Source organism: Chrysemys picta, chromosome 4 (genome assembly GCF_011386835.1).
Source record: "Chrysemys picta bellii isolate R12L10 chromosome 4, ASM1138683v2, whole genome shotgun sequence".
In the NCBI taxonomy this organism is placed as follows: Eukaryota; Metazoa; Chordata; order Testudines; family Emydidae; genus Chrysemys; species Chrysemys picta.
In genome coordinates, this window is record NC_088794.1 from 50,945,882 (window position 1) to 50,957,992 (window position 12,111).

Consider the following 12,111-nt stretch of genomic DNA (forward strand, 5'->3'; position numbering starts at 1 on the left):
CCACAGACGCTGCAGGGGAACAGGCCCAGTTGCAGTACCTGGCCACATTTTGAGAAACTGTATAGTATGCACCCTACAATCCACACCCACAACCCCCACTGTGAGTGCCACTATCATTGCCCCATGGCAGCAATAGAGGAGGTGAATGGCCCAGTGAACTATATTAGGACTGAATCTTGGGAAGCTAATGAAGGGTTTATTAAGGATGCTAAAGTAAATGGCATAGATTGTAAGAGCTGGAGGGACACAGCGTCCCAAGTTCTTTGGTTAAGGAAAGTTTTTGGTAAGGGAGGAAGATAAACTCCCTGATGAGAGTTTAAATATATTGGTTTTGGCTGAGTTCTCTGTACCCGTGTCTCTGGCTAAGATCTACCTTGAACAGGAGGATTTTAAAGGTGAGGTCATTGTAGGCATCAGGAATTTGCTTCCTAACTGTATTTTAATAAGTGATGCATTTTAGCCACGTCTAAGCAGGTTAATGTTCTAGCCTGCAGCCAGAAAGAGTGTGCCTCTAATTCATCTGCTTTGTCTGTGGACAGGAGGGAGGGCAGCAGGGCAGGCTGGGGGAATACCCTCAGTCCTTTGCTGAGAGTACCAGTTTGTCTTCAGAGGAGAAATTGGGAAAATTCCACCGCTTTGCCAGAATCTGCTCTGAACTTAAATGAGATTCAGAAGGAGTTTATGCAGGCACAACAAGCTGATCCTTCTCTGGATCAAGAGAGTGTTGCAGCTCAGAATAATACCCGAGCTGGGGAAGGAAAGGGTGGATTTGTATCTAGAAGGTTTGTTATATAGAGTGGCTCCCATAGGGAAGAAGAGGCTTTATGTTGAGGTTTGTGAACAGGTGATAGTACCTGAGAAATACAGAGGAGAGTTGCTGCAGTTAACCTATGATTGCCCATTTGCAGGACACTTAGGGCATGTCTACACTTACTGTTAGATCAGCACTGCTGCAATTGTTGCAGCAAGTGTCAAGTTAGTGAGTCTGGTGAAGACATGCTAAATCGATGGGAGAGCGCTCTCCCATCGATTTGTGTACTCCACCTCCACGAGAAGCCCCCTTTAATCTACTTTATGGGAGATGCGGGGATACCCCTAGATTTTATTCAAAGCTCTTGGGAGGGCAGTACAGAGGAGATAGGCCAGCCTGTAGGGGAGTAGTCACTCTTTTTAAAGAGAATTTAAAGACTATGATGGATTTTGTGCAGCAGAACCTTGAAAAAGGGGTCAGCCTTTTGAGACCTCTTGGTATGACAGGCATGCTGAAGAAAGATCTTTTGACTGAGGATATTTGGTGTTAGAGTTGATTCCAGTGAAGAAAAACAAAATGCAGGATTTTTGGGAAGGACCTTTTCAGATGATCGAGTGAATAAGGTCATTTATGATGTAAGGAAGTGCTATGGAAGGGGAGCTGTACAAACTATACATGTCAATAGATTGAAAGCTTACCATGAAAGGGAGAATGCTAGTGAATATGATTTGTTGTGCTGATGAGGGAACATTTACTGCCCCTTCAATTGATTTGGTCAGGGAGACTAAGGAAGAGATTCTTTTGGAGAGCACTGAGATGTGGAGAGTTTGATCCCAATCCAGAAGCAGGAGATTAGCCCTTTTGAAGCACCACAGACAGATATTTTCCAACCAGCCAGGTTTAACTGACAAGATTGTCCATTCCATTGAAAATCAGGGCTATGCCCTTCTCCTAGCAAAGCGTATTATGCTAACAGAGACATGCAGAAGGAAATTCAGGAGGAAGCGGAAAGCATGCTGGATATGGGGGTGATTATTAAATCAAAAAGCCCCTTGGAATCATCTCCTATTGTGATGGTACTTAAAAAGGATAAAAACCTTGAGGTTGTGTGTGGACTTTAGGAGGTTAAATGCTATTACCCAACCTGACATATACAACCTGACTAGAGGACCCGTTGGACCTATTGGGGAGTGCAAAATTCATAAGCACTCTGGACTTCTCTCAATTGGCAAATTCCCTTGTATGCTGATGCCCAAGAAAAATTTGCTTTTATAGAGGAATCTGGCCTATAGGAGTGTAAAGTTATGCCTTTTGGATTAATTTAATGAAGGAGCCACTTTCTAGAGGTTTGTCAATGATGTGTCACAGTGATTGCAGACCTTTGCCGGGGCCTGAATAAATGACTTGGCTCAATACTTTCTTGTTCAGTCTAGTCCAAACAAATAAAAAACCTAAATTTGAGTCTAAGAACTATTTTCTAACATGGATTAAAATAAGTGATGTGGGTGAATGCCTTAGCTGAGCTTTAATATAGTTTTCAGACAAAAAATAAATCCACATCCACTTTATTTAGGGGAAACCATGCTGAAATCTTCTAGCAACAATAATATTTAAAACAGTCTTGCTTCTAGGGACAGGGCCTGGAAAAAGATCAGGAGTCACTCTTCTATTACAATCCCAGTCTTTTTCCAAAACAAGAAAATGTTTGAGAAGCATCTCAGCAATCTTTGAGACCACAGATATATGCTTGTTTACTCATTTCGTACAAAGTACATAAGTCCAGGAACAAAGAGAACAAGCTCCAGGTTTTTTATCAGCCCTGGGTTGATCTCTTTCAAGGACTGCTTTATATAGCAGTAATAAGGCTCTTGGACCAAAATTCAGAAAGTGCAGTTAAAATTAAATAACTTTAATTGCTCTGTGTCTCTTCTGACACAGTTGTCTTTGTTTAGTATGTGTCTGGGCCTTTTTGTTCTCACTAATGTGATTACATACACTCAGACTGCAGCAGAAGAAGCCAAACATGGCAACTGGTTCTTTCTCTAAGTAAAGTTTTGGCATAACCTAACCCAGTCTTCAGCACTGATTTTGGGGGGGGGGGGGGGGGGGGGGGGAATTATGCAAAATTTCTTGTCTTCTTCCTGAGTTACCAAGTGGTCTTCAGATAGTGTGAAAGATGTTGCTAAAGCAGGAATATATGGTTCTTTTACCTGTTGAATGTCTTCTACAGCAAGGATACATTTGTGGAGTACATGTATCTTAAGTACGTAATCTAGCACTTTGTAAACTTGGTAAGATGCACTCTGAAAAAGCGCATCTAAGACGGAGAGGGGGAAAACGTAATTATAATAAACTCACTATAAAGAATGCAAATTATCTGAGGAACTCCAAACACTTTTTTATTAAATGGTAACTAAGCCTCATTTATCATGAACAGAAGTAGCATTATTTTATACTGGTTGGTGCTGAGCACCTACAACTCCCCTTGGACTGGTCTTTACTAGATGATTTCATCATGTTTAAATGGTATTATGAAGAGCTGAGTTAGCAGACATGATGCTTAAAATCTGTTTGTCCTGGTCAGTTGTGGCCAGCATTGTGGATGCTAATACAGTTCTTCACTAGAAGACCATCCCATTTGAACAAGCCCATTGAAAGTCCTCAGAAGATACTGTTCCTCAGAATCTTATAGGTTCATATCCAAATATATACACATCCACACCCACACCCACACACCCCTAGATGGAAGCACTTTCATTGGTCAAAAATGTTTTATTTTGGTTTGGAGGCTTTGAACTGATTTCCTTCCCCATTTTTTTTTCAACTAAAAATTGAGCTCTCTGTTCTTCTATTCCTTCCTCCTCCTTTGATCGGATGTGTGTGCATGCATGCTCAATCTGGATGAAGGTGGACTAGAGCATGTGTATGCAATCATAAATGAATGGTGAGGTGCAAAACCTGAAAGTTAATTAAAACAATTAGTAAAGAGCAAGATAAACATGCAATTGGTAAAGCAATGTAAAATAAAAACAGTATTACATTGATTAACATTGATGTTATATAAAATATCCTGTGAATATTATTGAGTGACACTAAATGAAAGTAACCTAGACAAAGCAAATGATAAAGAATCATGTTCCCAAAACCTATTAAAAGTTAAAATCATTCCAAAACTCAGGGTAAAATGTCTGAAATAACTAGCAAAACCTAGTGCAGCTACTTCTCTTCCATTAAACTAGAGATGTGGTGGTGGTGGTTTGATTTTAAGTTTGAAGGCTGTGCAGATTTTAATGGGAGAGTGGACACACTGCACTTTGATCAAAAAGTATAAACAGAACAGTCAATTGGTATCTGTGTGTTCAAACTTAATCCCAGATCATCTTCCTTAACTAAGCAATTCTGGACTGCTAGTCTCTTGTTCTGACCTTCAAGGGGAATAGGAATATACTTTGGATTGTTGCAAAGCCACCAAATAGCCTTTGCCTATAGAGAAGTTTCCTAAAATTGAAGAATGTGCCCAAAGTAATTTTTGAACAAATTGAAAGTTAAATAATGGACTTTCTTTCTTGATGTGAAATGAAAATATGTCATCTTAAACATTTTAAATCATAACTTTTAATTTTGAGAGCTTTCAAACATAATTCATATTGGCACTAGAAAGTTTTATTTCTAGATTGTTTGACAGTACATTTGCATTTTATAGGCATGTCTTAAAATGTATGTTCATCTTCTCAATATTTTTAATATTGAGTTAAGATAAATTGTTGGGAGGAGGAGAGAGGAGACTGTCTCCTCAGTTCTAGGGGGTTTATTTTTCCTGATATTTTCCAGTGATCCAAGTGAACTGTGAAGCTGCTTATTTTGTGAATTGGCAGCATGGATGCTAAGGAGTTAACATATGTAATATCAACTTTATGAATCTGGATAAATTACCAAGGACATTTTTCCAGCTTACAGAACTGTTTACTTGACTTTTGCCCTTGTGATGATCTCTCTAGTTCTGTTATCGGAAATCTGTAGCATTTGTAAGGTTAAAACCTCTGGAAAATTGTAGTGTTTTATGAGACTTGCCATGACTGCCATCACAGACTATTTTGATATTACGGAATCCAGAAATCCACACTGAAAAATTAAGTTCCTAAAGCTACCAGAGTGATGAAGAAACTCCTAGGTGGTAACCACATAGAATACATACAGAATGTAAAGTTCTACAAGTCAAGTGTTTTAAAAGAACTGCATAGGTGACATAGAAAATGGCTGAAGGACTAAAATAACAAAATCTTAGACCATTCAATCTATTGTGGCGTTAAATAATACTAAAGAATAACGTAAATGCCATCAATTTGAACACATCACAATGGAAATCAATAGTATAAATGCCTAGGCCTCCTTAGACAGTTTGTCTACACTTGGGCTCACAGTGGTGTAGATGTGCAGGGTCCTAGAGCCCAGGCTGCAGCCTGAACGCCTGCATCACAGTTAAACAACCTGTTAGCTTGAGCCCCGTGAGCCCAAGTCAGCTGGCATGGGCCAGCCATGGGTTTTTAATTGCAATATAGACATACCCACAAACCCCATAACACCAAGCAAACTAGCAAAGCAACACACTTCTAAGAAATTTTCCAGATGGGAAAAATGAGTCACTGAGTCATTAGCGGTCTTGCTGAAAGTCACACATTAAGCCTGTGGTAGAGCCAGAAAATAAAATCTAGATCTTTGGACTTTGGGTTTTTTTGGGAAAGCACAGGACACAATTATTTCCTTGCAGTCATTTTGTGATGGAGATATCTGACCGTGACATGTCAGTTTTTGTTCTTGTGTTATGAGACTGAAGTGTAAAGTTAATGATTTTTTCTCTCAAGTTTTAACCATTAGGTTCTCTTTTTATGTAGGTGTTTAATTTTGATGTTCGACAGTTACACTGGGCAGAATACATGGAGAACTACTGTATGGGAACTAAGAAATATGTATTGAATGAGGAAATGTCTGGTCTCCCTGCAGCTAGGAAACACTTGAAGAAGTAGGTTTGCATTTCAGTTCTTTCTTCATATATTACCCTTTCTGCATATTGTTTTTTCTTTCCTTGTCTACTGCTGTCCCTTCTTGTCCTATGGCTTAATCATGCTTTATTAATATAATTCTAATGGTGTAATCTATTCCCCCTCTGACTGACCAAGTGATCAATCCATTCTTATCAGAGTTCATTGTAATGCTTTGGAAGACTGGTTCTGTGTGGAAATGAAAGGGTCTGTCTTGTATTCCCTCACTTCGGAGTAGAGGAGCCACTCTCTGAACTGGTTCTGCTGTCTGCTGAGTCCTTCTGTTTTAGCTCCTCTGTTCTCCCACCTCACCCCCCCTGACATCGCCCCCCCACGCCTCCATACAATGGGCAATGCCATGAGAACTGTTCTGTCCAGTTTAGTATTAGGAATGCTTCAGTCAGAGGTAGACTTTAATATAGAAAACTTTCTTTCTGAGCTGAAAGAGGTTTGGGCTCTGGAGTGTCCTTTTTCTCAGGTCTGGTGTTCAGTCCGGACTGGGAGCCTGGTTAGGCATATACAGCTGCCTAGAGTTTGAAGGAATCTACTTCTTGAATCTAGGACCGATGTGGGGGCTTAGCAGAGGATTGGCCCTTCAGATAAACTACTACTGCATAGAACTGTTTCCCTGGATGGAGAATGGATAGGCTTTGGCAGTGTGGGAGTAAGAGAATGACCTGGATTTCGTGTCATGGAGAGAGACACATTTGGCTATGACATGAAACAGTAACTGCACTGCAGTAGGTGGGCAAATACCAGCTTTGGAAAAAATGGCATGCAAAGCAATTTCATTTCTGTTTCCTGGGTACCTGAGCTTTGGCTGGGATCCTTCCTTCCATCTGCTTTCACAGTGCCAACTGGGTTACTATCCAAATTCAGTAGTCAATGAATTCTACCCCTTTCAATATGTGAAATTGTTAGGACTTAATGAATGAAAGAGGTTGGCCTACTTTATTTCTGAGTGGTCTGACCAATCTGCATGCAGAACATACCAGTTCTACACAGGTTGTAATCAGTAAAACCATTTTTACCCTTTCTGGCCATTCTGGCAGAGGATGGGAGGAGCATTGTGCTACTATATCTTGTCTCTAGTAAGGTAAAGAAAAGACTGAGCTGCACAGCAGAAGAGCCAGTTAAAGATCACCAGAGCTTTGTCTATTGAGCAGTTCTGCCGCCAGTTACTAAGGAAGAGTGAGACGAGAACTTGGTGTCACCTAGTGTCTGGAAGCACAGTAATATAGTAGCTACAGTTATGGCGCTTAGATGAATTGGACACTATGTGAAAATAAACAAAAAGCCACTAAATCACTTGCATTAAGGCAGCTTTGACCATCTTCAGCATCTCCCATTCAGATACTGAGCAACACTTGTTTATCACAAACTGAATGGCTTCCTTTGTCAGTAACTTTTCTTCTGTGTTACTATAGAGGTCCCATAGTATCTCCACGTGTAAAGTTGTATTGTAATCCCCACTACCTTTATATGTAAATCCTACACAGCTGATTATGAGAACATTTAAATATTTTTGTCCAGATGTTACAGTGATATGTGCTCTGGAAATTCATAAACTTAGTTTTCTTGATATGTAGATTTCAGTGCAACTTTTACAGTGCTTAAAAGTTGTAAGAGTCACAATGTCTTTTTTTGTTTTTGTTTGGTGTGAAGAAGGATCTGTTTGGCCAACAGAGTAGTTTTAAAATTCACCAAGCAGTTTATCCAGCTTTGTAAAGAGGAGAATCAATTTAATTACATCGGTCTACCTTAAGAACAGATCTCTCTCCAGTCAGGGAGCAAGAGAACACTTTTTACATGATACAAATAGTGTTATAACTATTTTTTTTTAAAGAGGCTGCAAACAGGCAAATGATTCAGCCGATCTAGAGCGTGAAGTAGTTGTATTGTGTCTATTTGACTGCATTTTGTTTTTTGAGCTATGTCTGCAATACTCATACTAATTGTGCTTATTTTAAATAAAAAAAGAGCAAAAACCGAATGACAGCAGATTAGAGAAGCTACAAAGTCCTGTTACATGGTTTAGGGCCACCATCTTGGATTCACACCTCTGAAGACTACCTACCTTCAGAGATGTATTACAAAGAAAATTAAATTTTTAAGCGTTTAAAATTGGTCTGAGATTCTGTCTTCGAAAGGAGTAAGTCTAAAGTTGTAGGTGAGTTCTAGGGTCCCCATAGCTGAAAAACCTACAATTTTTTTTTTTTTTGTCAGCCACAGTCAGTCAGTACTGTGTATGCTAAACCTGTTAAAGAAATGAATGGTGCATGCTCTGGAAACTAAGGATTAGTGTCCTTTCTAAAAAATACATGGGAAAACGACCATGTGTTGGCCTTGAATTTGCTTGATAAATACCCTTTACTGTTGGCATATTATATTTCCATTTATTCTGTAGTACAGTTACTAACCCAGTTATGTGGCTTTCCTCTCCATTCCTGCCAAGCCCCTTTCTCAATAATTAAGTCTGGTCCCAGCCCTCTGAGATGACTGCAGATGAGCTGCTGCCCCTTCGTTCAGTTAATTTGGCCCACAGTGCAACTTGGGGTGTGAGAAGCGTGGAATGCCTTAAATTCCATAATAAATTAGAGGTTGCACTTCTATAGCATCTTTCATGTGCACAGCTCAGTGTTTTCTCAACACTTACAGTTTTTATATTTCTTTAATTCTTTCCCAGGTTAAGGAACATACGTTATGGCTTCAATACAGTCCTTGTGATCCTGATCTGGCGTATCTTTATTGCAAGATCACAAATGGCGAGAAACATCTGGTACTTCGTGGTTAGTCTGTGTTACAAGTTCCTCTCCTACTTTAGAGCATCCAGTACTATGAGATACTGAAGAGAAGAATTTTAGCATTAGGACATCTATGCATATGGTGGTCTAACTGCACAAAGCCTGTAAAATGTACTTAGTCATCTCATCTTTTGTAAAAACATGAAATCATCTTAGACCTGGAGTGTGAAATATACAGTACAGTATATGTAATGTTTAATTGTGTATTCGATAAAAACTTAAAGAATAAAACAGTTGAATACTGGATCAAATTGGCATTAGACAAATGTGTTAGCATTACAAACAAAAATTTATCCACAGCAAGTTTAACTCTTTGGCCTAGGCAGAAACATTTGGATTATTGGCCAATATTACTGTGCAATTCTGGAATGCATTTGATTGAAATCTGCCTTAACAATTAACTTCTGATTTTAATTTTTACTGTAAATAGGCACATTCAGTAAGAACAACAAAATATTGACTCAGTTTGTAGACCTATTTATTTGAGATTATCCTATATTAGTTAGTTTTGTCCCCTTACAAGCCCATATGAGTGACTGTGGATCTTTGTAAATTACTGATAGCTCCTTATGTTGTTCTGTTCTTGACTTTTATCACCTTTCCCTCACTTCCTTCCTCAAAGATTGTAAGGATATGATGAAGACTCCTTCATTAAAATAAATGCATCTCTCTTAATTGAAAGGCTAGTTGTCTGATCTAGTCTTCAAAATGCACACACTGATTAATTCTGCCCTTATATACTGTCATGAAACTCCCATTAAAGTCAGTGAAAACCATTTGCATGTCTGAAAGCAGAATCAATCCTTTTATTGAAAAAAGAAATAAAAGGAAAGGAACAATAACCGTGAAAAGAACAGAGATGCAAGCTGTTGAATTTCTTCACCCTAGATGATGGCTAGATCAGGAACACAGAGACAATAATTACACACCTAGTTCAAGAATAACCTCTTCCAGAGGAATTTCTATATTATTTGCTACTATTTGTATTATTCATAGAATATTTAAGTTCTGGTTGGCTAAGACAAATTGTATATTCTCCGTCAGATAAAAATGGTTTAGCAAAGTATGCTATCTTCCATAATCATAATCTCAACAAAATTCTCTTACTACGTGAAGGATTGAAGTTAACGTACTTGCAAAAAACACATAAAAAATGATCCAACACAAACCTGCATTTCACTGGGGAGGTAGGGAGAAGAGGAATCCTACACATCTTAAATAAAGAATTTTTTAAGTTTACAATATTTAGTAGCAAACTCTTAGCTAAAATTGAAGAAATCTATTTTTCTGCATGTCTATTTTGTTTTAGCAGGAGAAATATGCATTGAATAACTGCAAGAAACAGCTGAATTCTATTTTAATGTAACACTTAATGAATTTCCCTTTATATCTCAATTGCCTAGAATTCTATTTTAAAACATTTTTAACATTGCTTTTATTTGACACACTGACCTGCACACCTACATGGAATGTTCTCATTAAAATGATCAGTTTGTGCTGTACTTAAATCCAGTATGTGTTTTTGAATATGCCTGGAAAGGTAAATTTTGAATTAATCATACAAAAATTACATAAAACATATATACATATTTGTTTTCTTTTCCATTTGAAGTAAGTGTGCAATGAGCTTATTTTGCTGTTCTTATGAAAAGCTAACTTGAAAGGAAAACACTTTATTTCACATGGGTGTATATCTAATTTTGGAAAGAGAACAGCTTCCTTTGTTGAAGCTAAATACTCTGTAGTAAGTACTTAAAACCTTACCTCCTTTTAAAGATACTTGTGTGTATATTCTTTACAGTGATACAAAACTATAATGGTTTAGGATCACACCATGAAGTGTGAGAGACCTCCAACAATGGTTGAAACTACAATAAATTGTGGCTTTTGTGATTCGAAATGTTACACTTAACTGTAATATTCCTAATGTATTTGTCATAGCTGCCTCCCTGTGCATCTTCTGTTATTGGACTTGAAAATATACTGTTAATGAAATGTAGATTTTCTGCAGAAAGTGCCTGGAATCTAATGACCCACCTTTTCTGTTCTTGGTATGTGGGTGAACTTGGAAAGAGGCCCAAATATATCAAGATTGTGAAATTAATAGTTAAACAACTTTTTCTCTCTGTAACCATAACTTGTTTTTTACATAGTTCCTTTAATGATAATTCCTTTAAACTGAGCAACTGAGAACTATGAAGCCACTGAGTTGATTTTTCTTGTCCATAGCACTCTTTAAAGGAATCTCTGCTATTGAATGAATAAATGACTGAAGTAATTGCATCATTTTGAGCATAAGAATCTCTAATCTTTTCCATGTAAACTTAACCATTTAAAAACCCCAGGCTTTTCTTTATAATTGAGACTATGATTAGCTGTGGATTACTATTTTTGTTTCATACACAAATTCATCAGTCACCCTGTTTAATCCATGATAGTGACTTATCACATTAAGTACATTTAGTCTGTCATTCCACATGAATCCGCCATTAAAATTGTATCTGAAGGCACTTTTTTTCCATACAGGACACTATATTTTTGCTTTTTTTTTTCGTATTAATGTTTGCAGTTTTCTGTTTCCAGAAATATAAATATTAATGAGAACATACTGGATCTATATTTTGATACCGTAAGGTTAATGTGTCCTGTAACTCACTAAATAACAGTGAAATCTGACATGTTAAGTAGGAGGAAGAGCAGTCTGAAAACAGATGGTCATTAAACGGGTATACCGGTATTTAAAATATGGGACCAAGGGAAAAGTGCTTTTTCCTATAATGGGATTTTCTGCCATAGGAACAGATACTCTAAAAGAAATGTTAAATCTGTAAGCTTTTATAAGTCATCAATAGAAACATTGGGTGCCTTTGTTTGTAAACCAAAAATAAACAAATCCCTTAAATATGCCGTTTATAATATTTATTGCATCTTTACATATACTGAATTTCTCAAGTTTTGAGTTAAATTGTGTGGAATACTTAATTGAAAATAGAATTTACAGAATTCAAGGTTATACTATCTTGATAAGCTCTTTGTAGATACATATGCATTTTTGTGTTTTCTTACCCTTACCAACTAGACTTTTTGTATCTCTCATACTGTTGTTTTTATTTAAGAGGACGGAGCACAGACTAAGATTTTTATGAGGTATTGCTCAAATGCATAGCTAGGAATTTTTGGTTATATTGAAGTTTGTTACTCACTATCACCATCTCTTTGTTGGTAATGTCAATTTCTGTATATCTGAGTGCATGAATACTTCCTTTTGCAGGTAAAAGGGTTGAAGGTTAGGAGGAAAATATACCTAAAATATGAAACCTAAGGAAATACTAGTTAACACCACAAGTTTATTCCAACCAAATGTGCAGTACACCGTGGCTTTGCAATAAGCTGTAGGCTTTAAGTTTGCATGAGTGAATTGCAATCACTGTACCACAGAGACGGAAAACCTGGAACTTTTGAGGAGAATGCAGGAGGAAGTGCTGTTAGCTTTGTACAAAAACAGTGTTCATAACTC

At 37.5% G+C, this 12,111-nt stretch overlaps 1 protein-coding gene across 4 annotated transcripts in view; it reads left to right on the top strand.

The window, feature by feature from the left end:
* Window positions 1-11,496, top strand: part of FAR1 (fatty acyl-CoA reductase 1) — a 92,437-nt gene extending 80,941 nt beyond the window's left edge. For all 4 annotated transcript variants that reach the window (XM_024099779.3, XM_005290811.5, XM_042860192.2 and 1 more), the window contains exons 11-12: window positions 5,644-5,771; window positions 8,477-11,496. In XM_024099779.3, coding sequence (XP_023955547.1) covers window positions 5,644-5,771; window positions 8,477-8,639 — 291 coding nt within the window. In that variant the 3' untranslated portion in view covers window positions 8,640-11,496. The remainder of the gene's footprint in view (window positions 1-5,643; window positions 5,772-8,476) is intronic.
* Window positions 11,497-12,111: the final 615 nt, after the last annotated feature.